We start from the raw sequence: 26,942 nt of genomic DNA, 5'->3' as shown, positions 1-26,942 counted from the left end.
AGTTCGATTCCCAGACAATTTTTTTATCGAAATAGCGTGTAACGCAATTACGTCATTCGATAAAGCGGTTTTCGACTTAATGTACCCTCGAACTGGCGTACCACACAAAATATTTTTCGAAATAGCGTGCGTCGTAATAACGTCATTCGAACATTCATATCACTTCCCACTGGATCATGGTTTAGTTTGATCTTACCATTCCAGGGCCGAATAGAGATTCGAATCTTTTAATAAAATACTTTTCTAAAGTGCCTATACTTACGTCATGCCTGAAAACGAGTACTTAGGTATGTGATGAATCGAAAATCAATATCACGTCATAACCACCTCACATCAGGTTTCTAGACAAAAACGGTCAAATTAATTTAAATGTTTTATTATTAGACTATTCGCAACATATCGATAATTATATTTACAACACTATAATATAATGTGCTATTTATTGTTTGTAACATCAAATCCTCATGTAATAGGTATTAGAAATATAATATTGGTTTCGAAATTATATCTTAAACAATAATTTACGGGATACTATACTGGGATTGAAATTATTCAAGTAGATTAGAGGCAAAAACGAAATTTTTCAAATAGTTGTAGCCACACGAGAGCCACTTTTCAAGAGAGCCTTTACTTTAAAACAATACATGTACTCATCTAATTAAAAGTCATTACGGTCCTGCTCTGTGTTGAGATTTAATCTTGATTATTTGCTACCTAACGTGAAAAAAATATTCAGTTAAATACTAGGTAGTTATGAAAATAAAAATAGTTAATATTTATATAATTTGGCAGTGATATTAAATTCTATCCACATTTTCATCCTATTCCTTTATAGAAATACATCACAATATTTTAGTCCTACGAATAAAAGTTTAGTTGAATCTCGTTAAATTGTGAAAATCTCTTCATTGCCGACGCCTTCCACGTATGCCACGACGGTAGTAGGGTCGACGCGGGTTCGGACGATATGGCCTTCGTATAGCCGCGTTAGGCACGGAGTTCAGGTCTCCTTGAGTTGTAGGTGCGCGAGCCGTGCTCTTATGTGGCACAGGCCAATCTCTCATGCAAACAGCACAGCTAAGAAGAAAATAATTATAATTATAGTTCAACTACCAAAATCAGTTGTCCATTATAAATATAATACGTCAGAAATTACATGTTCTACATACCGGCTCACTTTGGAGACAAGGTCGGCTTTCAAGGTTTGCTGTTCAGGTTTGTCAAACATTCTGTAATCATCTATAACTGAGAGCCAGTAGGAAACGGAAGTTGAAAAGTAGTTGCAGCGTCCAAGTCCATTACATTCAATGAATGGACGTGCTCGGAACTCCCTCATGCAGGATCCAGGGGATATAAGACTTTGACCTGTGGCATCCGCTCCAGCAGTGTGCTAAAAACAAACATAAGTCAATAATTACTTAATTTCAATCCCTACTTAATATTCTAAATGCAAAAGTAACTATGTCTGTCTGTTACGCTTTCACATCTAAACCACTAAACTGATTTTAATGAAATTTGGTACGGAGATAGAGTTGACCTTGAGAAAAAACATAGGATAGTTTTATCCCGGACTTTGAAGAGTACTATTGGAAACGCGATATAACCGACCTCGACGCGGGCGAAGCCGCGGGTGAAAAGCTAGTGTCTAAATAAATACATATCTCTGAACTATCAAATTATATTACTTAATAGCATTCCGAATACGTGCCTCGGCAAATTTAAACGTATGAGTTTGTAGCTTTTTCAGTTTAGTTTCCTTTCATAGTAAGTACAATTATTTTTCTAGGGCTATGAAAAAAAGAAAAAAGAATAATAATAGAATGAAATCTTACCATTAGGAAACTGTAACCCTGCCATAATTCTCGCCACCCAACAGGACAGTCGGGGACTATGTTACTTTGGCTATGCACAGCTATTGTTCGGGTTGGTGCCTCACATACCATACACCTGTATAGTAAAACACTAATTATAGAGTTGCTGCAACACGGTCCGGTCGGTACCTAACTATCATCAGATAGTTATTTATATCAGTTTGCAAAAAATATTAGTCAAAACTCTTTACTTTACTTTTTTTTAATTTAAAAGAAAATTTTCATAAATACCTAGAAATATAGTTGCCAACATCATTTGCGCGTATGGGAGTCATGGACATAGGCATAGGTTCAGGCGTCGATAGCCAAAAACTAAAGTCTTCACGTTGGGCCAAGTTGCAAACATCATTGATGTTACAGAACATATACGGCATTGTCGAAAATTTGCGTAAACAGCTTCCTGAAGCACCTGTTGAAAAAGAGGATAAACGTTTTTCTCAATAATATGATGGAGGTCTATAAAGCAAGTTATCTAGGTATAAAGTATCATCAATAAAGTATTTGAGATTTTATACCTTGTTTAAAGTATTTTAAAAATAGTAAATAAATCGTTTATTTGCATTAAACATGGTCAACAAAGGTGTTTGAATAAGAATACAGTAGGTACAAGCATGTTTAGCTAACAAACATAATTGGTTTATGCTAGAACTTACCCAAGTCTTGTCCATGTGCTTTCCCGTTAGCAAGGATATGTATAAGGGAGTATCCGCTCCAAAGGGGTGAAGTTCCTGCTGGACATTGTGGAATCATTCTTTTTTGTGAATGTACTGTAAAGTAAAAGCCTCGAGATTTTGGCATAGGTTGTACAGCTGGAATGCCAGCATTGCCAGTAATACCACGGTTTCCTTGGTATCCTTGTAAGCCTTTGATTCCCTTCAGCCCCTCTCGTCCCATAAGTCCCTGAGGTCCTGCTCGTCCTGGGAAACCGATATCGCCTCTCTCTCCTTTGCTTCCTGGCACACCATTGCGGCCAAAAGCACCAGGTTTTCCGTCTTGCCCGGGCTGTCCGTTGAATCCATTTGGTCCAATGTCGCCAAGCGGTCCAGGTTTAATATCAAATATGTCAACTGTATCGCCAGCATCACCCTTAATACCTTTAAGTCCAGCTTGTCCGTAAAACCCTTCTTCTCCCTCATCTCCTCTGAACCCTTTGACACCTGCCAATCCCTCTCGTCCTCGTCGTCCGTCTATACCATTGTCGCCAAGCTCCCCTTTTTGTCCAATAGCTCCATAGAAGCCTGGTTGACCTTGGTCACCTCTTTCACCTTTAGGGCTGTAAGAATCTCCAATTTCGCCAGTGTCACCCTGGAATCCACGCATGCCGGGACTACCTTCGAATCCTTCCCTTCCGGGTCTCCCAGGCATACCTTGTTGACCTGGAGCACCATCCATTCCAGTCATTCCTTTCGGTCCTTGGAATGAGAGACCAGGGGGGCCAGGTAATCCATCAGGACCGTTTATACCATATTCACCTGGCTTACCCTTTTGTCCCCTAGGTCCAGGCCATCCAGGTAGACCATCAAATCCAGGTTTTCCTTGTTCACCCCTTGGAGCATTCTCTGCATTAATGCCAGGTAGTCCTGGAGGTCCTTGGTCACCTGTTGAACCCCTGTAGCCTGGTATACCAGTATCACCAACTTGTCCTTGATATCCTACATCACCACGATCTCCTTTTCTACCAACGTAACCCACGTATCCAATGTCACCTGTATCTCCTGGTTCACCAGGTAATCCTTCCATACCAATATCACCAATGTCACCCTTAGTGGGAGCCACATAAGTGGTTAGACCCATGTCACCTTGGACTCCCTTAGCTCCTGTAAAACCTTGGACTCCAGGTGGACCTTCATTACCTACTTCACCAGGAAGTCCAGGGGAACCGATTCTACCCGGTCTACCAACCATGCCTTCGTCACCTTTTTGTCCTGAGTTTCCAGTGAGTCCAAATTCACCCTGTTGTCCTTTTAATCCAACGGATCCATGCCTTCCTGGGCGACCTGGTCTGCCAGGGAAACCTTTACCACCATCTTCACCGCGTTCTCCTATAAGACCGATATCACCCTGATCTCCTTTTCTTCCAACAGCCCCATTTCTTCCTGGATATCCGTCATTTCCTTTTTCACCTTTTATACCAGGTTCTCCTGTTACAATCACGCCAGGAGATCCAATGTCACCGACGATACCTTTAAAACCTTTCAAACCGGGGCGTCCGGGAATGCCATTCAAACCCGGCTGACCTCCATCGCCTTTCATACCTCTTAGAGAGTTTTCACCTCTAGCCCCAGGTAATCCTGGAAAACCAACATCTCCTCTACCTCCCTTGAAACCAGGCCTGCCATCAGTCCCCGGTAAACCATCAGGACCTATATCACCCTGATCTCCTTTCTGTCCGGGACTTCCTATGGGACCTATTGAACCAGGTTCCCCGTCGAATCCATTAGCACCCGTATCTCCTCGCTCTCCTTGATCACCTTTATTGCCCACTATTCCTGCCAAACCCGGAAATCCGTCAGGACCAGGTGGTCCGTTTTCTCCTCGCATGCCAATAAATCCCATATACCCAGTGTTTCCCTTCATTCCTTTAGGGCCCATGTCTCCAGGAATTCCATTAGATCCTTGTAATCCCGGTTCGCCAACAATACCTATTCGTCCTGGTCTCCCTGGCCGACCAGACATACCTGGTGCACCTCGAATTTCTATTCCAGACATACCTTTTCTTCCCTGCATAAAAAGTTTTTAAATCAAGCGATATTTTGATAGTTGGTATAGTATGACATAATAGATAAACTTTCGGTCCCAAAGCAATGAGAGATTTAATCAAGTATTTCTTACTAAACTACTTGTAGGAGGCGGACCGAATAAAAAATACAAGTGACAATCAACGATATCGTTTGGGATCGTTAATGAAGCTATAAAATAACTAAATAAGTATCTTTCTTAATTGTAGTAGTTTTTATTTTAAGTAGCAATCTACTCAAAACGCACAAATTAAGTAGCATGTTTACCTGTGGTCCTTGGGGTCCGTCTGGACCTAAGTCTCCGGTTGGTCCTTGAATTCCTTTTGGTCCCATAGAGCCAGTTCTTCCTGGAACTCCAGAGTAACCTTCATCGCCATCGTCACCTCGAACGCCAGGTATGCCATCGAAGCCTTTTTCTCCAACCAGTATAGCGGGCCCAGCATCACCACGCGCCCCTTTTTTCCCAGGGTTACCAGGGAATCCTTTTAATCCTTGTTGTCCTCTTGCTCCAGGTATACCGTATGGCCCAATACTTCCCTTAATTCCTATAAATCCCTTAAAACCTTTTTCTCCTCGCTGGGATCTACCGGGTAGACCTTGATCACCGGCTAAACCCGGCAAGCCATCGAAGCCTAATTCACCCCTTTCTCCCTTTAATCCAGGCAATCCTGTGAAAATGCGAAGAATTTAAACATGAACTACTAAACTTAATTTAAACAAAATGGGAATATACCTGCTCGTTAAGTCAACCCTACCTTTTTGTCCAGAAAGTCCAGGGTACCCTTTGGGACCTTTAGTGTTAATTCCATAGGCAAGAGATTCACCGGGTTCACCAGGAGGACCGTCTTCACCAGGCTCGCCAGATAAACCCCTAAAAACATGGTTTATATTATTGTTAAGGACACATGGTGACAAGTTTTGCTCGCGGTGACAGTTCGTATTGTTTGGTATCTGTAGTTGTAATTTAATAATTTCAATATCCTTGTTTTCAGAAATATGTCAGTTATCTTATGGCAATTATAGTCTTTTTAAAACGAGCTACTTGGTAACCAATTTCGTATTTAGAATAAATACGTATTTTTGTAAGATTATTTGCTTAATCAGAATTATTATAATTTAATTAATTACTTCAATCCAGGTTCTCCTTTTTGTCCAACCAGGAAATGAATAGGTACTGTGGCTGGTCGGCCTGGCCTTCCCGGCAGACCGTCTCTTCCCCTAGTTCCATTTCTTCCTGGTCTGCCGGGGAAGCCATCATCACCCATTTGACCTTTGATACCCATAAAACCTATTTCTCCAGCGCGACCTGGCCATCCTGCATCTCCCGGCATACCAGGGTAACCCATGAACCCTATAAAAAAAGATTTTAATTGGCTTTAAATAATTTTACTTAAAAAACTTATGAATGATGTTAAACTTTGCGCACTATCAAGATGTTTGTATTAGTTAACCTTTTGAAATAATTGTAATTGAATTATTTTTTTACTAGTTTACACTGATATTTTGTATGTACCTCTGTCACCCCGTGGTCCGACTTCCGCTTTAATTTGTGCTAGTGGCGGGTCGAAAATTACTCTTCCTTTTGGCCCTTTGGATCCTTGTGGTCCTGCTCCACCAGCAATTCCCTTATTTCCTTTTGGACCTTTTGGTCCCTTCAGTCCAGGTATTCCTCCAAAACCTTTGATGCCTCGAGCTCCCGGAATCCCTTCTAAGCCTGGGTAACCTTTCTGTCCATTGAAACCATAGTCTCCTCGTTGTCCTTTCGGACCATCTGATCCTAAATACATAGAAAATTAAGCGCAATTTAGAAGTTTGTTACACTTTTAGGGCTCTAAATGTGCTGTTAAATTTATAATGATTTGTTTTAATACCTGATTTACAATACGGACAATCATCACCACGTTCTCCTTTTGGTCCTAAAAATCCTGGACGTCCGGGTGAGCCTGGGTCTCCAGATTGACCTGGAAATCCTGGAGGGCCTTCTTCTCCTGGAGGACCAACTCCATGTACACCTGTCCCCGGATAACCAGAAGGTCCCATGTCACCCGACTCACCCCGATCTCCTCTTTGACCAGGTATTCCGTCTAAGCCAGGTGAGCCTTCTTCCCCAACAGGCCCAATAACCTTAGATCCCTTAAACCCTCTAGGTCCTACGACGCCAGATGGTCCTTCAAAACCTGAGGGTCCTCTATATCCAGGAAACCCTTTGAAACCGTCATTACCAGGTTCTCCTTTAGTTGACGTGCCGGGTATACCTTGTCTTCCTTGAGTTCCTTTGATTCCTGGTAAACCGGGTGGACCCACAACACCAGGTAAACCACGCCGACCAGGATAGCCGGGTGCACCGATAGGACCCACAAAACCTTCAGGACCTTGAGGTCCCATTGGTCCGGGTACGGGTGGTACATCCAATTTATCGTCATAAATTCCCGGTTCACCAGCATACCCTTGTAGTCCAGGATTACCAGGCATTCCATCTTCACCTCTCTCTCCTCTATAACCGTCTGCACCATCTGGACCAGCAAATCCTGGTGCACCCTTGTCTCCCTTAGGGCCAGGGTTACCGTCTCGCCCGCGATGACCAACCTTTCCTCTAGGCCCATCATGACCTTGGTCACCTTTGTATCCTTGAATTCCAGGCAAGCCATCAGTTCCCTGTAGGTATATTAAGTCACATTAAGATTGATTTACGTACATAATATCTTCATAAGCATATCAGATGATGAATAGTAGAAATAATCTGATTTTATGTCTGAATATGTTGCTTACTGAGTACTTTATTTAGATCAACGTTTTAAATAATATGTTAACAGTGATAAGTTTTATGACTGAAACTAACTTACTCGTGGACCAATGGAACCAATCATCCCTTTAAGTCCCTTCACTCCTCGCTGTCCCTTAAGTCCTTTTTGGCCTTTGTTACCCTTTGTTATAATTGTAATATTCTGTCGAACTTCGCTGGTCACAATAATAGACGCTGGTCTGCCCGGCTCACCAACGGGCCCTTGATCACCTTTTTCTCCCGGTGGTCCTATTGTGTCGTCTCCCTCTTTTCCTCTATCTCCTGGTTCTCCGCGAATACCTTGGAGTCCCTGAAATAATTGAGTATTATAATCTTCATACCAACAACTTTTTTTTAATAAAACTGATAGATTTTATTTATTGGTGAAATTAAATTATCGTCCACTATAAACTACAGCAACAACATACTGCAAACTTTGTATTTACCTCATCACCAACTGGTCCTTGCGGTCCACTATCTCCTCTAAAACCCATTACTCCTGGAGGTCCGGGCACTCCTTGGCGTCCTAGTTCACCTGAATCACCTTTCGCACCACGCGAGTTTACACCGCCATCACCAGCAGCACCTTGATCACCTTTTTCTCCTCCACGTCCAGGTGAACCCCTTTCTCCGACATCACCCATTGGTCCAGGAGGTCCCATAATACCATCGATACCGCTACAGCCATCAAAACCCTCTAAACCCGGGACTCCTTGAGGTCCATAGGGTCCCTTAATAAACAAATATATTTTTTTGTAATCACAACAAGTGGCTACAATATATTGCTAAAAAAGATTTATTATGGTAATAGTTCACCTATCTGTAATGATTGGCAAGGGTAACTGTAAGCATTTTTTGTTTTGTACTGCTATGATAAAAAGTGTATAGCAATAGTACTGATTATTGGCCATTAAATAATTCATTCATCAAAAGACTGATATTTATATTTTTAAATTAGTAATATTTCATAACTTTCACACATCTATTTCAAATTAAGCAATGCCTGTACTGTGAGTACTAAGCAACTGACAATCATGCGTACATACTTCTAAATACATACATAATATAGATAAATTACACCTTGATACGGAAAAAACGATGGGGCTCAGCACATAAACATTTGTCGTGGGTGGGAATCGAACCGGTATAGCAGTCGTGGCTACCAACCACTAGACCAACCGGGCCTAATTGCTAATCAAGTAGTAATAAAGTAAGACAATCATAATATACTGTTGTGTATCTGTACCTGTGGTCCTGTGTCCCCTCTGGGTCCATAAGGTCCCCGAATGCCCTGAAATTTGAGAATAACTGAATAAATATCAATTATTGTGCACACACTTTTGTGTGTATGTCAATTACAAACCTGTGTTCCTTTGTCTCCTAAATCGCCTCTGTCACCGATGTCCCCTGCCTCACCGGGTCGCCCTGGGCGGCCGATAGGTCCATCTTCACCGTAATCACCTTGAAGACCAGGCACACCGGGTGGTCCAACAGATCCTACGTCCCCTTTGATGCCGGCACAGTCGCATACTGTTTGGTTACACACTACCTATAAATGTAAAAGAAAATATGTGCTAAGTAAAAATTGTATGACTATTCTATCTTTAGTTTTCATTTCCAATACATTTAGTAGGTAAACCTATGTAGAAGTCAGAACTGGGACAGGCACAAATACTATTGAAAAATTGTTTAATATCGATCCGTCATATTTTGTATGAAGAACTATGTTCTTACTTCTTAGTTCCAAATACTTTAAAGGATAATGATATGAAGGTTCGTGATAATAGGTATCTAAATCAGTTTCCATGTTAGGGACTCTAGTACATGGCAATGTCGAACAAGTATAGTCTTAAATTAATTCTCAGAAAGACCCACGAGGGGTGCAACGAGGTGCAGGCATAATGCTTATAATAATTATTATAATTAGTTTTGCTATTGCAAATAAATTTACTCGATTATTTATTTAACTTTCTATCCAGTGAGTATATCTTTTTTAGAAAAGTATCATATTATTACATTAATTAAAATACTGTGTAATGGAGTAGGTAACAAAGAACGTGCCTTATCGTCGGGACCTCTGACATACATTCGACGTAAGTGTAAGAACCTTTCACTTCCTACTTTATAATAGAGTATGGAAATTAGTTTATTAAAATAATTTCAGTCATTATAAACTCAAACATTATCTGTTGACGAAAGAATAGTTTATTTAAAAAGATGTTATTTATAAAAAGTTGGCGGTATCTTTAGTTACTGAAAAAAGCTCTAAATGAATTAGTATGTAGGTGTCAAAGCTCCTCGCAGTATAAACACAATAGTTGGTAAATAGTGTGCAAGCAAAATGACGAATGTTAATAGCAAATGACTTTACCGGTCACAATAACAACAAGCTGAAATGAATTTTGCAATGTGGTTTATGACGATGGATGATGTCAGCGATGTTCCCATTACGTCATCTTTTTGAAATAACCTTTCAAACGCAGCACATAGCGTCAGCCTTCGACACTATTTTATTTAAAAAAAATACTCTCTGGTTACATTGCTAGACGACGATTACAGATACGAAAATGCGAATTCGAACAAACGTCAAGGGACGATTTGTATTTTATCCTTGTGCGGGTTAGGAACGTGACCATCGGGCAAAAAGTCGAACGATTAGCGACGTCGCCAATTGGATTTTTAACGTTCTTTAGAAACATGTGCAGCTTTAATTATTCTAAGAATCGAAGATTTTGGTTAGTACCTACAGTAAAAATAACTTAGCTATCAAATTACCTTTTGCTCGCGTTGCTGCGACAGTATTTTTTTCCTCAGCAGGCAACAGTTAGGTGATTGAAATGTGGTGTGTGAAACTTGTTTACCCTTAGATTGTACAGAACCCCCAGTAACAGGAGTCTGACTCTCACTTAGCCGGTTATTCTCTCGCCATTTAGTTTAAATATTGTGAGGCTATTCGCTGAGTTTAAAACATATTTGCGCTCTGACATAAAACTGTCCTTATATGTTCTGCTATGCGACGAATAAGTCATAGACATATTATACGGCCTCAGTTTATTAGTCGCAATTTTAAACGTATCAATTTACAATCGCCAACATGGCTAAATTTGCATGACGACGTTGTGCAAATAACTGCCTAGGACTTACAGGCACCTACAGCTAGCAGCCACTCATCGTCGCACTACTTTTAAATTAATAGTTCATTGCATTGTTAGGAATATCTTGTTAGAGCTTGACTAATGTTGACTATGCTATAATAAGTATGTTTATGATATCTTTGCTTTTCGAAGTCTTAAATGATTTTGAATGACTTTGGGAAATATATTTTATTTCAGTTTCAGCGGTGTGATCGGATAGTGTTCCGATCACACCGCATACCTGTTGAAATAAAATATATTTCCCAAAGTCTTTTTGCCTTTTTAGATAAAAAATGTATAACACTTTTTATTTTAAAAAACAAGCGACTTGAACATCCTGATGTAGTACATATCTACTTCTAACAACAAAAGTAAAAATTGTTGTTTCAATTTGAGTTTTCAGGATTGCAGCTGAATGAATTATCTTACTTTCTATATCCAGATATTTTCCAAATAGCGTTGGGGCCGGTTTTTCAGATACCTATTATAATGTAAGTGTAAATACCGGTGTTTACATTTTACTCATAAAGAACGTAGACTAACTGTCCAATTGAAATGATCTATAATTGTAATTAAAATATTTCTTAGATATAATATTACATCCCTAGGTACTTTATTCATTTAAGTTTCTACTACTGTAATACTGTAGATGAAGCCGCGTCTTTCTGTCTATTAGATACTCCAACACATAGAACTTCGAAGGTCGTATTTTCGGCAGTAGGCGAGCGACGCTTGGCAAAGTAATCAACTTGACATCTGGTTCAGCACTCTTAATATTTGTCCGATGACTTTTGTGTAACAGGAGTGTGGGTATTCGATATAACAATTTACGTTATAATCGGTCTATTAAAATTACTTTGCAATAGTCTTTAGTGAAGACTGTTTTCGATTCCAAATCCTTCTTCATGTCAATATTATAAAAGGCGAAAATATACATATTGCTACCTGGAATAACACAGAAGATACGGAGTCTACAATATCACGAGTCCGACTCGTTCTTGAACAGTTTTTTGACTTAAACACAGTGACCATCTGATTTCACAGCAATAACAGACAGCTACGAGGGAAGATTCGTTGGTAATAGATGTTACATCGGTCAAGCATACAAGTTACTATAAAAATAAGTGTCAGTGATTGTGTAAACATTAGATATTTTATATAGGTATGCGATTTATAGTCAATACTGCAGGTGACTGTGTACGTGAGCGATGTGTTGTGTGTGTGCGCGGTGCGTGCGGTTGTTGCCGGCCGGGGCGAGTGGGCGGCACGCGAGCTTCTAACGTCCGTTGTGTCATGAAACACAGTAGCAGCAACTCTTTAGCTTCCAAAAACGAGGTTGCCACGAAACTTGCTAAATGTTATCTATGAAAAATTATACTCATGCACAGAACGAGAACAGAGTTTCCAAGATTTTCTTTTTTTTATATTTAAAGTTGTACCTATAAGACACAAAGTATGAAATTTGAAAGTGTGAAATTGTTGTTCGGTTTCTCTTTTTCGTCTTATCCTCACTCTGGCTACAGACTATTAGATACTCTTTTTGTTAGAATTTTCTTAAAGATAATATATTTTTGGATAACAATCTCATTTTCTATCTAATTTCAATGCTTTACTTATAGAGTTTAGTAAAGCTTTTACGCTCTACAAGTAAAACTCTACCTAGTCTGAATATCTCAGCTCTCATGTTTGATAAAAGACTTATTATCTTGGTAGGAGTAACGGAGACTACGAAGAATAAAATTGCTTTTTTTATCTCGGAACTATATTTATATCTGCTATTAATTACATGACAACATAATATAATAGCAGCACGCGATTATGGAACGGGTGAGTCATTAGTTGCAATTCAAGGAACAAGCTGGATAAACAATCATTGCAGTGTCCAAGGCGATAACGAGCATTCGCACATCCCGCAGCGCGACCCGCTCCCCGCACGCCCTCCCCTCCTTCCCCGCCCCGCGCTACTCACCCTGCACACCCTGCCTCCACGTGTATGGAAACTAATACCTACAATTTTGCATGCAGCTTCAGAACATTGTATGCCTACACTACATGATCTATTCTGCAACATAAATGTTTTTATTCATATTTGGCCCCGACTTTATGTAAAGCGGTTCACAGCAATAAAATATCTTTGAATTTGGATTGCTTTCTTCCAGTTTATATGCTTTGATATTGTTTGAATAAAAGACATATTAACCAACGATTTCGTAGAGTTGTATTTGGCATAGGAGAAAGGATTAATGATTTACGTATGATACTAAAGCTTAGTATCATACGTAAATCATTACAAATCTAAATGGACAACGAGGTTGGTACATCTAGTTGCACTCGCTCTCTGAAGTCTCTAGGAGAGCATAAACTGTTGTTTGATAGATATTACAAGGACTGTTATAATTTTATAACAATACGCACACCTATTTATAAATCGACTATTATTGTATGTTATTGTAACTATGTCAAAAGTTAAAAATCAGAGCGTACTGTCGAGATTTACGAGCATTTACCGGAATCTGGTGACCCCGTCGGCTCATAAACGCGTTCCCGATATATGCCCGCGGCGAGCGGCGACACGCATGCGTGGCGAAGCTCTGCTATAAGCTTCGGATCTCAAAAATATGCAACTTAGAAATTTCAAACATTCAAAGAAGAAAAATGCGGTTGGTACTTTGGGTTAATGAATATATCTGAAAAAGAAAATAGAAGCTTCTAGAAAAGCAGTACTCCCTAGCTTGGAAAATCAAAATCAATATCCAGCAAGTAACTTGCCGATGTGTTCTTTACCAGTCCCAGTCCAGTTCCGGATGTTAACGTGTGGTGTGTGGACGGACTAAACATTTGTACATTTGTTCATCAGTACGCGTGTAAGTCACTGAAGTCCTCTTAAAGTGCTGGACTGATTTGAATGGTTTTTTAGGCGGTTTAGATTCAAAAACCAGCCTGGCAGAACGAAGTTCAGATGAGTTCCGATTTAATGTACATTTTAATTACAATCTTTATCTTCAACATTTTCATTCGAGTTTATAATATTATAAAAAGTAAGGTTGCCACACCTTGAAAGAAGCCTGACACTCATTATTTCATATTTATTTATTTTGATAGCTATCGCATAAGAAGGGTGTCTAGCATCCCTAACTGTAACAAATTACAAATCAATGCATGGCCGCTCTCAGCCAGCATCGTACTGTCAGCGACCTGTGCTAAATATAAACGTGGAATATAGCTGCACATTCAACTGGCTTTGTTACAGTACTGAAACTATTGACCTATTTTACTTTACTGGAAGTAAGCAATAACTTTCAGTGCAACGCTCGCACCATAAAACCGAGTCATGAGTAATCGACCCGCGGACGTAATGTGCTCTGGAAACTTGCGATCCGTCTTTGTCTCGCACTCAGCTGCTAAAGGAATTTATTAGGCCCGAGTCAACAACATTGATAATGGAAATAAGGTCAAATTAATAATAATTATAAATATAGTTTTCGATAAAAAACAAAAGTTATCTCCCGGTGTTCCAAATACCGCATTAAAGGTTTGCGGCACGCATCTTTGCAGGAACTTAATCAAGCCTAAGACATACTTACTTCATTCTATAAAACAAATTACTTCTTAAGGCCTAATTTCAAGCTCTACGTTGATTATAAAAGTTACTTTGTAATGGTTGTAGAGCGTGATAACGCTATACACTAGATAAAGCGGTATCTCTCTTTTACAAGCGCATTAATTTTACTTAAAAACGTGTCGGTAGAGCCTCAGGTCATTGAGTTTTCGGGCAATTATTCAGATATAATCAAGGTAGGGCGTAATACAAAGATTAGCTTTATACACGCATAGAAATTTCAAATGAATAATATTTAGACCACACAAGTATCGTAGCTGTGACCCTCTACGCTTGTTCGATACTCCAGTCTACTGTCAGTAAATTAATGACAATGCGACCTAAATTGAACATCGTAACCAGTAATCTGAAGATACCATGCAAAAATTATTACATTATAACAACAGCATCGTAGCCGAACTACTACTTTAGAGGGAATTACATTTATGGAATAAAGCCTTTTTTCTGACTTTCAAAAAAAATCTGGAAATGTACAAGACCGCTTTTACTTTTATATACTTACAATCGTATTGTGTGTATGGCATTTTAAACTAATGCTATGCTAGCTAAAGTAAGATACTATATTGTTGTCGTTGCCGATAAAAGTAGTCAGGAAACATTGTTTTTAACGGGATATGCGGTTAGCTTTAGCGCAGGCTTCGATTGCTTCACCGGACAAATATAGAACGCTCTTAGGAGACTAAATGCACCTACCGATACTGATGAAGTACCTACCCAGTAGCGCAGAGGTTAGAGCAAAAATAACACAATTTCGTGTAGTCAATTCGTATCCATGCTTTTCCCTTATATATTTTACATACATTATAGTACAAGATTCATACATTGCTTTCCATTAGAGTGAAAGCAATAAACTCTATGATTCATTGGAAGCGTCTGATTAAGGAACCTGCAGCTACGAGCGAACGCGTCAAATATAATGAATGTTTACATTCTAGTTAATTTCTAAGTAGACTACATCTATTCAGCTGCATTTCCAGTAAATGTCAAATACGTAAGCAAACGAGCTATGTATCATGCTCATACATATTTTCTTAGATAGCTCCGTAGAGCAACATAAATAATTAAGTTTGCTATTTATAAACATGTTACAAGCATGTAGAGATATGGACAAACGTAAAAAAATGTAGAATATGGAATACTTCCCTTTGGGTTCAACGTTCTGTACCAGTGTACGTCACGGTGATAAAAGAGCGACTCATGAATGAGCTCGTGCATTGACAGGGCGCGCGGGCGCTGCGACTCACCCCGGGACATTACAAACGGTGACCGACACTAGCGGCTTTATCAAAACATTTTGTTATATTTATATAACACGCTGAACCCACCTTGTTCAGGGCTAGAGCAAACTAAGGAAACGTTAACTCGTGCCCAATTATTACAAGACAAACTTATTGAATTTGTAATTGTGTAGGTAATTATAAGGTTTTGCTTTATCTACTCTGCTGGGTCGCAAAGCGTTATCACCACGGAACATAAAGCCTTATTTTATCAGTGTCGATACCAAATCGTGGGAGTTATGTTTTTATTTCGGCAACAATTGCAAAAATTGTGTTTTATACATAACGACAAGTTGATAACACCAGCTTCCTGTCATTTTGATAACAGATGTCACTGTTTGTGTCGCGGCCTCGTTTTGAAAGCTTTGTTAATGTAAGTTGATTTTGACCTAATTTATAAACGTTTGATAGACCCCAACGACGGCGATCTAATTTTTGCGCATGTTACCGATTTGTTGTCCGTGATTCACGGAATTAACGTTTCCTAACGGGATATGAGCCACAGATAATGTACGCGGACATTATCAGCTTTTAACATGGCCAATAGATAGCTACAAAGTTCATTGTAGTTCTCTATAACATTGTTTAAGTATTGCACAATGAGACAGAACGGATATCAAACGTTATTTAAAAATGTCCTGGAGGAAGTCCACAGCTCATTCATGTTATGTGATCCTGTATCTATACCTACCTACTTTGGCTAGATTATTATAGTTTATACGTTCACTCTTTGTAAATTTTTAGGTCAGTACATAACTTGCAGCTACTTTAGCACTTACTTGCTAATTAATTGTTTGAGTATATCATCGGTCGATGCGGTCAACTGGAAACTGCACATTTTTGTTTATTTGACGGAAGAATTTGAGAATTATTTACCTAGGAAATTCTATTTCAAGTGGCGGAGAGCTTTTAATACATGAAATAGCAATTTTCTAGGCAAGGTACTTCATTAACTTGCGGACAACATCACATACATTGTTCTGAACCCAAAGTAAGTTGCTGAAGCACTTGTGTTATGGAATTCAGATACAACGAAGGTACCACAAACACCCAGACCCGAGACAATGTAGAAATGTTAATTTTTACATTGACCCGACCGGGGATCGAACCCGGGACCTCAGAGCTAGCGACACCTTGAAACCGGTGCGTACGCCACCCGACCACGGAGGTCGTCATTAACTTATGCCAGGCTCGTGCCGGACGTCGCGTTTGTGTTTCATGAGCGCCTCAAAGAGATGTCAGCAAGCTCAGGGGGGCTCATTAGTGCTGATGCGGCCTGTCGGGCTAGCGGAATTGTCTGAAAGGGGGTACCGTGGCTGACGTACACAATATCAAAGAAGGAACATAAGGGTTTCAGTAGTAACACTCCCTCCCGCTAAACTCAAAGCGGGGGGAATCACGGTACCTACATTACTTAAGAACTGAAATCAATGAAACATTCAAAATTACTAAAAGTTCTCATAGAACGTATTCTAGATCATTATTTAGAACAATCGATAGATTATAATTAAAAATGGAATATTTTATCGCATCATCCTTTAATTATCAAAACTCAGACCACCTGGTGGTATTTAGAATCTAGTATGTAAATTGAACAAAGAATTTAATAAATTCTCATATTCTTAAATTCTTTGAAATATGCCTATTCTCACTCATTGATTAGCTATCAATTGAATTTCCTTCGTGAATGTGAACAAGAACAACTGTCGCGTATTAATATTTCATGATAGTATCATGAAATATCAATACGTAATGAAAATCTACTGCTATTTTCTTTCAGTAGGTGTCTAATAGCAAAAATGAATATGTGAGACTTCTATTGAGAGTATTATGTAACTAAAAGGCTTTGTATATGCGTCTTAATAATGATTTTGACATTTCATTCTATTTTAATTAAATGTGGGTGCATTTAATTAAAATAGAATGACAACACAACCCTTATTAATAAAGTGGCACTTGTTTATTAAGTTCATTCAGATAGCACTACAATAAATCAATCCAATGGTATCGACAAACGTGGACCACAAAAGGGAAGATGCCAATCTTCCGCTCGCACATACCGGACAAGTAGTAAACAAGACTTTTGTATTTAAAATATGTTTATATGGCTTAATACTTGCCAATTACCTAAGTACCTCTCCTCTTAACTAAAACAACGCTGTCGAAAGAATATTTTAATTTAACCAACTTAAACTTTTCTTGATTAAGAAAGGAAAATTGTTAATTATGAGTACAACAATTATAATTAGCTATTTTATGTAGGTATACGAACTAGGTCGAATCTCTAAAATAAGTAGGATTTCATATTTATAATCATGCGTCACTCATCCGTCAGTTTATCGGGGGTTATAACCTTAAAAATCAAAATTAGTTTAATTATTTTAAGATAAGATAAAATTGAGGTTCTCTTCAACAAAACATGTCCATACTCAAATTGTTTTTTGTTAAACGGAAATGCTACCTCAATTGGGTATTTTTGAGGTAGTATTGCCGTTAACCCATACCTATATAGACGAATATTCCTGCAAAAAGCGTGCAATACGCGTTTAATTCGTGTTGATGACGTGAGTATTTCAAGTATTTATATTTTTTAACCACAACATTAAATATTGTTCGTTGTTCATGCATTGACCTATACTTCATTCATGAAAAGACCGGAAGTCGCTGTAACCAAGGAAAATGGAAAAGTCTTTGACATATTTTAATTAATATCTTTGTATACAACATCGAAACGAATATTTTTTTTAGGTCACGAGGCTGTAAGATGATAAATGATGTTGTTGCCACTTGATAGTACCAAATAAAAACTTATTAAATATGATAACAGTGCAAAGGTTACCGTAACATCAGATTATTGAGTCAATTTATTTCATATTGTACTTATTAAGCAATATTCAATTCACAACTTCAGTGCACGTGCGAACGTAAATAAACTATTATACTGTCTACCTATCAATATTAAATCATGCTAGTAAGCATCTATATAAACATATCTTCGTTGGTTATAATAAAATGAAGAAGTAGCAGTGCTTAATAATTACTTCAGGTAAACTAAACCTGCAACTAAATATGTTATATGCTCGTTAAGTAAGAGTAGATAGAAGTAAGTACTTCGTTTAGAATCATAAAAAAGAACATGCTGAAAATAATATTCATTGACTTATCTCCCGACCTACATTATTACCGAAAGTTTAGTAAACACATAATGACAATCGTATGACAGCACAGTATGTTCAAACACTCTTCAAGGGCTAAACCTAGTTTTAGACACAACTCTTGTCTCGGTCAATGACTACTATGTAGGCCAAACAATATAATCACTCGATATAGGCCTTGAGTTTACTTAAACACTGATTGCCTAACTACCGGACGATTGCATATGATTTAGTTTATTGCTTTTTCATATTTAACCTAGAAGATAATCATATTGTGACGTACGTTAAAGATAATCATGCGTAAAATTGACGCATGTGTTTTATCGGTCTGTATATCGAGGTTTATTTATTAATTTGAATAGATATTAAGTTTTATTATATTTACACTTACATACTAATAATAAATTCAACAAACTATTTATTTATGTTTATTTATTTATTAAAAAAAACAAAACTCAAAATTTCTTCTATAAAGTAACAAAACTTTTAAACATTCTCTCTTTTACAAAAATAAACTTATTTTGTACTTTAAAAACAGTCATGTTGTATTATAAAATAAGTAATTAGCTTAACTTATACATAATAGAAACAAATTATACTTATTAGTCAGTCAGAAACAACTTTGGCACATATCAATATTATGCTCTCGACAAATAACTTTTTTGCATTTTTTGCACGATGCATTTGCCTTTCGCCTTATTTTAGAGGGGCAGTAAGTACAGTAAGTACGTTTTTTCGTTACTGGCTCTTCAGTACTGTCATCTGATGTACCAGGCACTTCATTTGGCAAAATATTAGAGATATTATCGCGCAAATATCTCTTCAAAGTAGGAGCTTCTAAACGCTTACGCATAAACGATGACGTCAGGCTCATGTAAAGGTTTCTCATAAATTTTTTGCGACTTTGAACCTTTTCTCCCTTGCTACTGACATTATGGCTGTATATAATAAAAGAATTTATGCAGGCAATGTTTATCATTCCGTACAATAATGCCATAGGCCACCTATTCGTCTTCCTACTGCAGGTCATCACAGAACACATTTGGTCTAGCGTGTCCACTCCGCCTTTAGTTTGATTATAATACATAACCATTTGCGGTTTACCGGTACTTTCGTTGATAGAAGCATCCTCATCACAAGATGATAATAAGTATACCATCTTAGCTGGCTTCGGTTTATATGAGACGAGAGTAAGGGGTCCGTCAAAACAAAACATCGATGTTCCCACTGGCCTGGAGCGACTGTTTTTCAGTACTTCCGGTATCTCGCGTTTGTTTGATCGCACGGTTCCCACAATGGTTAACTTATACGGTTCTTGTAGTAAGTTTTTTGCCAAAGGGATTGAGGTGAACCAATTGTCACACGTAATATTACGACAACTACCGTGCACAGGCTTTGATAACTCCTTCACGTAGTATTCACCGAGTGGTACTCCGTTGGTCTGTGTTCCTCTTCCCAAATAAGGCATTCCATTTATCATATACTTTGTACCACTGTCACACATCATGAGGATTTTATTCCATACTTACTTGGCTTGTTTGGGATATACATCCTAAACGGACACCGTCCTCTAAAACCAAGTAACTGTTCATCTATGGTCAAATGAGCCCCTGGAGTGTAATTTTGTATGCACTGATGGATAAAGAGATCCCATATTTTTCTAACAGGAGTAAATACATCGTTTTCTCGAAGTGTGGGCCGTATACTTTTGTCATCCATTCTAAGACATCGTATCAAAAAATCAAAACGATCACGACTCATTACAGAGACGTACACCATTGACAAAGATCGATCAAAGAGGTCATCTGTGGACATGTGGTTATCTTTTCTCACTGCTGTCATTACCAGAATACCAAAGAAAGCATAGATTTCATCTTCATTCGTGTCACGAAATGTAGCACCTGTCATAGATTCCCGACGTTTCAATGATATCTCAGCATTTGTCCATTTTACAATTTCCGAAATTATCTCATCAGTAAAAAATAGTTTGAAGCATAAAAGTGGGTCATATATATTGCGGCACATACGCGTCGGACCTCTTTGAGATCTGACAATGTTCAGTGCAGAGACTCGGCTACGCCTCGTGGACTTTGAAGTTGACCAACAATGTTTATTCTTACCTCTAATAGTCCTCTGTGGCAAGGTCAAGATTTTGTTAGAAGCCAATGAAGAACCTGGTTGTTCAATAACATTTTGTTCGTCTAATATTTCACTACCGCTTGACGTTGGCTGCACTTCATGTACCTCATCTATAAACGCTTCTTCTGTATCGCTCTGGACGTCATCTTCACTTACGTGATCTGATATTTCACTGTCAGAATCCTCACCAACAAGCTCGTCATCGCTTTGCAGAAGAGCAGAGAGGATATGCTCATCGTCTAAAGAACTACCCATTTTATTATATATTAGTCACGATATCTATAACAAGAAAATATATATATAATAAGTTATCACGTAAGTAGAACATGAAATAACAATATAATTATCGTATGAGTTAAATCTTAAAAGTCACGTAAAAGATAATCATGCGTCATTTTGACTCACGCGGTCGTTATAGTTCAAAATCAGTGACACTTACCGCATTGACAAGCACGCCTCACGGGAGCTCCAAGCGGCGACTGAGATGTCCTAAACGCACAGCGACGGATTCGCGCTATTTAGAAAGAGAGAGCAATATTTCAAGAATGCATGCGTCAATTTTACGCAGACTATCTTTCTAGGGTTAATAACTAAAATAACTGTTACCATTCAGCTAAATGCTTGATTGCTACTTATATTTAGAATGTAGGTAGGTTCAAACCCAAGGTAGAGTTAGATCTCGTAAATAATGATCTGAATTCCGCCCCCGTTTGGTCACATCACTGGTTGGTTTTCTATTCAAAAAGCTGTCTCTACATTTCATATCGATTCTTCAATGAGTTGTTTTGTATCGACTACATAGAATTAAACAAGACCCGCGTTTTCGTTTAAGCGGGGAATCCTCATGGACACCCATCTGGCGGCGTGTAGTGTCAGACTCTTACTGACTAAATCTCAACACTTATAGACATAATTCACTAAAACTGCAATTGACTTAGTTTGAATGAAGAAGGACATGCTTTATTATTTGATGATATTTTGTCCAATTTCAGATTGATAATTTTAAAGTACCAATATTTTTACGATTTACGACAGACAGAGCATAGCGCTTTCCTCCTATTTTCTGTCAATTTTCCCGCTTCGATATAATTGAACAGAAAATTAGTTAATGATAAAAATTTGATTCAATAACCAAAAAGTTTGTTACCTTATCTTCGTTTGTCTTTTTGTTTTATTGAACTTAGTATACAAATGTCTGATAACGGTTACATCAAAAGTAAGCGAAAAAAGATACTAAAGTATGTATTGAAAATAATTTATTGTTGATTTAATTGACCCAACAACACAATTAATATTAATTTCATCATTACGTGGTTTGAATGAACCTGTTTTCAATTTGATTTGGAGGTTTAATAGAGAATAAATATAATAAATAAAAATACCAGACGACGAAATGTTTCATGGATGATATTAATTCATTGATTAAAATATTGCCAGAAGCACTATGAATGATTACGCCAACAAAATAGTTATCTCTGTATATTCAATTTAATGAGCTAAAAGTTTGGTATGGAGTTGGTGAACAGATTCGATTTCATATCAGATTAATATATGGCTTTTATCCGACTTCGGTAAAGGAGTAGGTAATGCTCTACAGCTATAACCGACATACAGGCGTTCGAGGCCGCGAGCAAAGGCTCGTTGATTAAAAAAACCGCATAGAAAATATAAGAGTAGGTTCGTTTTGGCCGGCTGTCATTAAAATAAAACACTTTGTTTATAGGAAGTTACATAACTTCGATAAAGAAACTACGAACAAATTCTAAGAATTTTTTAGTACGATAAAAATGTTTTCCTATATCTAAAATTGAGACAAAATTCAATTGAATCGACAGATAGCCCGGATACCCACAAACATTTAATGTGTGTTATCCTACGACGACATTAATTATTATTTAAACTTTATAATTAGGTACCAAATGATGACATCAATGTTTTATATATACGATAGCCTTTGTATCGAAGTAGGAACATTATCACTTAAGTTTAATTTACGGTTTTTTTTTTTAACGGAGTACATAATCGGCATGTGAGGTCATGTGGCACTGTGTGTGCTGTTTTATTCTTTATCACTTCAAACTAAACTAAACAATTTCAGAACAATATCATTAAGTGAAATAGTCCATAGACTTGGAAATGTGTCAAATCCTTGAAAGCTTCAATTGTTTTTAAAGCGTACTCTTCTTGACCTATGGCAAATGTTACTCGCTTGATTGTATAATATTGGGTGTGTTTGTTAATCTTGATTAAATAACTTTTTTTATATTTATTTTTCTCTTCTTACTTTAGTAGCGCAAAAGCAAGACTGATATTGGCGTCACTTGTAAAGGAAGTTTTAACTTCTTTAGTAATTGTTTGTATTCCGATTCGGATTTGAGTTTTACAGAATGAAGCTCTACTTTAGATATAGCATCAGCCTGCTGACTTCTTAAATTAAGCGAAGCCTAGAGCGGAGTCTCTCTTCAAGAACTGCTAATGAAGTCAAACTGACTGAGACAAGAAGGAAACATAGGATATTATGAATTTCAGGGCCCCGATTCTGCTACTTAGAATGGCCGATGAATGAATGGCAATTGGATTACCTAAATTTGAAATTATTCCTATTCTCTTACGTGTACGTTACACAATAATTAAAAAATCATTGTATTGATTTTAAGTATAAAGTCCCGTACTGAATTTCCAATTATTTTGTAGGAAACATGTTTAAAAGAACACGAAAAGTGAAAGTGTCATTATAATCCTATTTTCATTCATTCATCGGCCATTGTAAAAATTGGGTCCCTGGTTGCAGTATAATTATTATCAAGTTAACCTAAGTTAAGTTTGATAAAGCGAAGCCCCAAACGTCATTGTTTAAAACCTGTTTGCTGGAAAAAATGTTCGCAGCATTAGCAATTCTAACCATAACTAACGGGGACAACGTTCGAGTTATATATCAGACAAGAGTTATTCATGATATTGTCTGATATTTTGGTAAACTTTATAGTTTATATCATATCATCATCGGCCTAGCCTTTTCCCAACTATGTTGGGGTCGGCTTCCGTTAAATATATAGTTTACATCACATACCATTTTCAATAGAAACTGGATTCAGAAGGCCTAATTTAAGTTAGCAGTCCGCTTCAATGCGTTCAGTTAATGTTCATTCGTTTAATCGTTTTTGAACGGTGGGACCATCTTCAAGGGTTGTCTTAATTCCCAGTTATTTTGCCATCAATTTTATTATCCTATCCTAAATTTAGTAAATAAACACGGTATACAATGAATCCTACAACCGTATACGACTTTAAAAATATCACATTTGTATACTCTTATCAGCCAGTAACCGTCCACTTGTGAACTTGGGCCCGCCAATGACCGTTACAAGTATTGGTTGTAACAATGATATTATCATCTGGCGTATTTAAATGTTTTAGCAGTTCCTTTGAATTAAGAACCCATGTATATGTTTCAGGCCTCCTTGCTTTAAGTTTGAGGGGGCCCATCTCGGGGGAGCATCTTTCAATCAAAGTTTCTCAAATCAAATTTTAAGCAAGTGTCGTAAAATTTCATCAGTCTTTGTTGAACAGCCACATGTGTAATATTTGTTAAAGATTCACGTAGCTATATGTTATAATGGCAAAGTTATGGCCTACATCCTATAGGAAACAACTATCTTATTCTTTCGTCTCTAGAGCAACGTACGGCGAAAGGACAATGACCACATCTGTTTTGGTCAAAGAGTACCTAACCTAATGTAGAGATAAAAGAGGATTGTATTTTTATCATCAACGAATTTAAATGGCTGATGTGTGTGTCAATTTAATTTGGAGAAATTCTAAACGACATGTTTATACACAGCTTAATTAATCATGGTATGGTTTAAGCCGAAGTCTTAAGGCTATCCAGCCACATACATATATTGAAACATGTATACAGACGGCAAAAAGTATGTTGAGGTTCTTTGTACTTTTGAAAATTTATATTATCATACCGAAAGATGGTTCAATTTAATCGAAGTTGCTCGATTAGCGCGGTAATCTCAGAGAGCCTTTCGGAACTTCTTGTAATAATATTTTTGTGGTTGTGGACGAGAGAATCTCTACGCTCTACGCCGCGTAGTGCATTAAAAGAGATGCTCCATATTGAGAATATATTTGTGTTGGATAGGCCTTTCATCCAGAAAATCTAAGTAATCTAATAAATGTCTAAGTAATATTTTCTGGAATATGAAATAAGCCGCACACTTGTACATCTTATTTTGCAATGTTTCTTTTCTTTACTTTTATGTGTATACGTAAATTATTAAATAAATTGTTTTTTATTGTATATTAATAATTATGGTTATACAGTATTACGCAATGGGAGCAAGAGGGAAGCGAGTAAAAACCGAGAGGCTCAACAATTTAAAAAATAAGTCATTAGATCACTTAGTACTTGAATATTATTTTATGGGTTGTTGCTCTACGTATCATGTTGCATTATATTTGATTTTAGTATGAAGCAGAAATATGACTCCAATCGTAATTTTGTTTAAAAGACTTTGAACTATGTCATAATATAGATCAACTCTATTTTATTTAGAACTAGAGTCAAATATATTTTGTAGGTTTGTATAATGGTATTATAAAATAGTGGTGATACCTAGGATAATTAAAATTGATGCTTCTTTTTTAATTATATTTCGTAAACGATTTAATTTGAAGAACATTCTTAATACTATCTACTGAAATTTAATATTGTGGATAGTAAGACCGTAAATATAAGTATGTTGGTAATACTTAAATTTACGCTCTTAGTATTAGTATAAGCACTCGAAACCGGTTAACAATGGTTTTGTGGATGCGTAGTACATTAAAATGATATGAATTCTTTCGATTTTGCATTATTAATTTTATTTTATATTTTTGTGTGTAATGAAAAGTGTTTTTTAAACCGACCTTTTCTAGATTCATTTGTTTCCATTAAAACTTTATTCGAGAAATAAGAATAAAGTGAAAATCTACTGCAATAGACCATAGCAGATGTTTAAAGAACTGGCTATATATACAGAAATGTTAAAAAATACCTTCCCTTAAGTGCATGCCCCCCAAAATTGAAGTTTTTAAAACCCATAGAAGTTAGCAAGGGTGTTAAATAATGATCTTAAAATTATTTTATAATTTTTGCCGGAGTACAGCTTTACTCTGTTATTGTTGTATGTAGAGACAGGTTGTGAACCCGTTGGAAGCAATCTGCCTATCAGCGCAATAATGTAAACCTTATCCTGCAGTCATAGTATATTAATAATTATATGAATTTTACTACAGCTTAATGTTAGGCGGTATTTACTCAGTCTATCTCAAGTAACTTAACAAGAAATATTGATGTCAAAATTTAAAACATAAACAATCTCTACTGAATAGTTTGTATCTGTGAAAACCGTGTCATGTTTGTTAAGTGCTTTAGGAGAAGTTAGCAGTCAAACAGACAGACATAGAAAGTGATGTTTTTACGATTATACTCATTGTTGACAACGGTTACTACCTATTAATCGTGTTTCAACTCTAGTAGTAGGTACTAAGTTGTGCTTATGTTTCATGGATTTATTTATTTATTAAGCATAGGTACATGTATGATTTTAAGTATTACCTAATTGTAATATCCATTACCCGCCTTTTTGAGGTTGGTTAAAAAAATGATGTTATTGTTAGGATGTGAAAATAAATAACTGTTTACTATTGCTATTAATATTGTATACACCATCACGTACTTAGATTTAGGAACACGAAAGCTCATATTTCACTAATTCAGAAATAAACTTACATTGCATTGTATCGTTATAAGTAAACAAATTAATTAATAAGAAAATTAAATGTCTATTTATTTCGCCATCACTAGAAAAAAAAACAAATGCATAATACACTAATATCACACGTTTTTGTCTCGTATAATTAACATCGTGTTTAAAGTGGTTTTAAGTTAGAATTTGTTTCAAACAAAAATTTCAGTTATAGGTCTTAGGGAAACATCATTATGTCAAGAGTTTGCGCGTTGATGTCTTTTTTGGCGGTGAAAAATGAAAAATGTTAAGTTACACCTGTAAGAAATTTTGATCGTTTACAGCAATTTAGTACTTACCGCTGATGTAGGGGTAGGATTCCTTAGCAGAAGCAAAAGTGTGGCGGGCACGAGGTGGAGCGCGAGGAATCGCGCACGCGCCGGGCCCGACATGGCTGCGCCGCCACTACAGTACTGGATGCGCGCC

The 26,942-nt window shown here is 37.2% G+C and overlaps 1 protein-coding gene across 1 annotated transcript; it reads right to left on the bottom strand.

Moving 5' to 3' along the window:
* Positions 1-551: 551 nt before the first annotated feature.
* Positions 552-26,929, bottom strand: LOC113501211 (collagen alpha-1(IV) chain). The gene is made up of 15 exons (XM_026882280.1): positions 26,816-26,929; positions 8,755-8,940; positions 8,638-8,682; positions 7,838-8,122; positions 7,453-7,701; positions 6,481-7,264; positions 6,123-6,386; positions 5,738-5,960; positions 5,365-5,480; positions 4,877-5,277; positions 2,525-4,592; positions 2,103-2,280; positions 1,833-1,947; positions 1,170-1,390; positions 552-1,077 (listed from the first exon to the last, which is right to left on the bottom strand). Exons 1-15 carry the CDS (start codon positions 26,906-26,908, stop codon positions 906-908), a joined length of 5,400 nt encoding a protein of 1,799 aa, XP_026738081.1. The 5' UTR covers positions 26,909-26,929; the 3' UTR covers positions 552-905.
* Between the last annotated feature and the right edge of the window lie 13 nt (positions 26,930-26,942).

The sequence above is a fragment of the Trichoplusia ni genome, chromosome 15 (genome assembly GCF_003590095.1).
Source record: "Trichoplusia ni isolate ovarian cell line Hi5 chromosome 15, tn1, whole genome shotgun sequence".
NCBI lineage: Eukaryota > Metazoa > Arthropoda > Insecta > Lepidoptera > Noctuidae > Trichoplusia > Trichoplusia ni.
The sequence above is the reverse complement of the archived record's forward strand: the minus strand, read 5'-3'. Positions and strand labels throughout refer to the sequence as shown.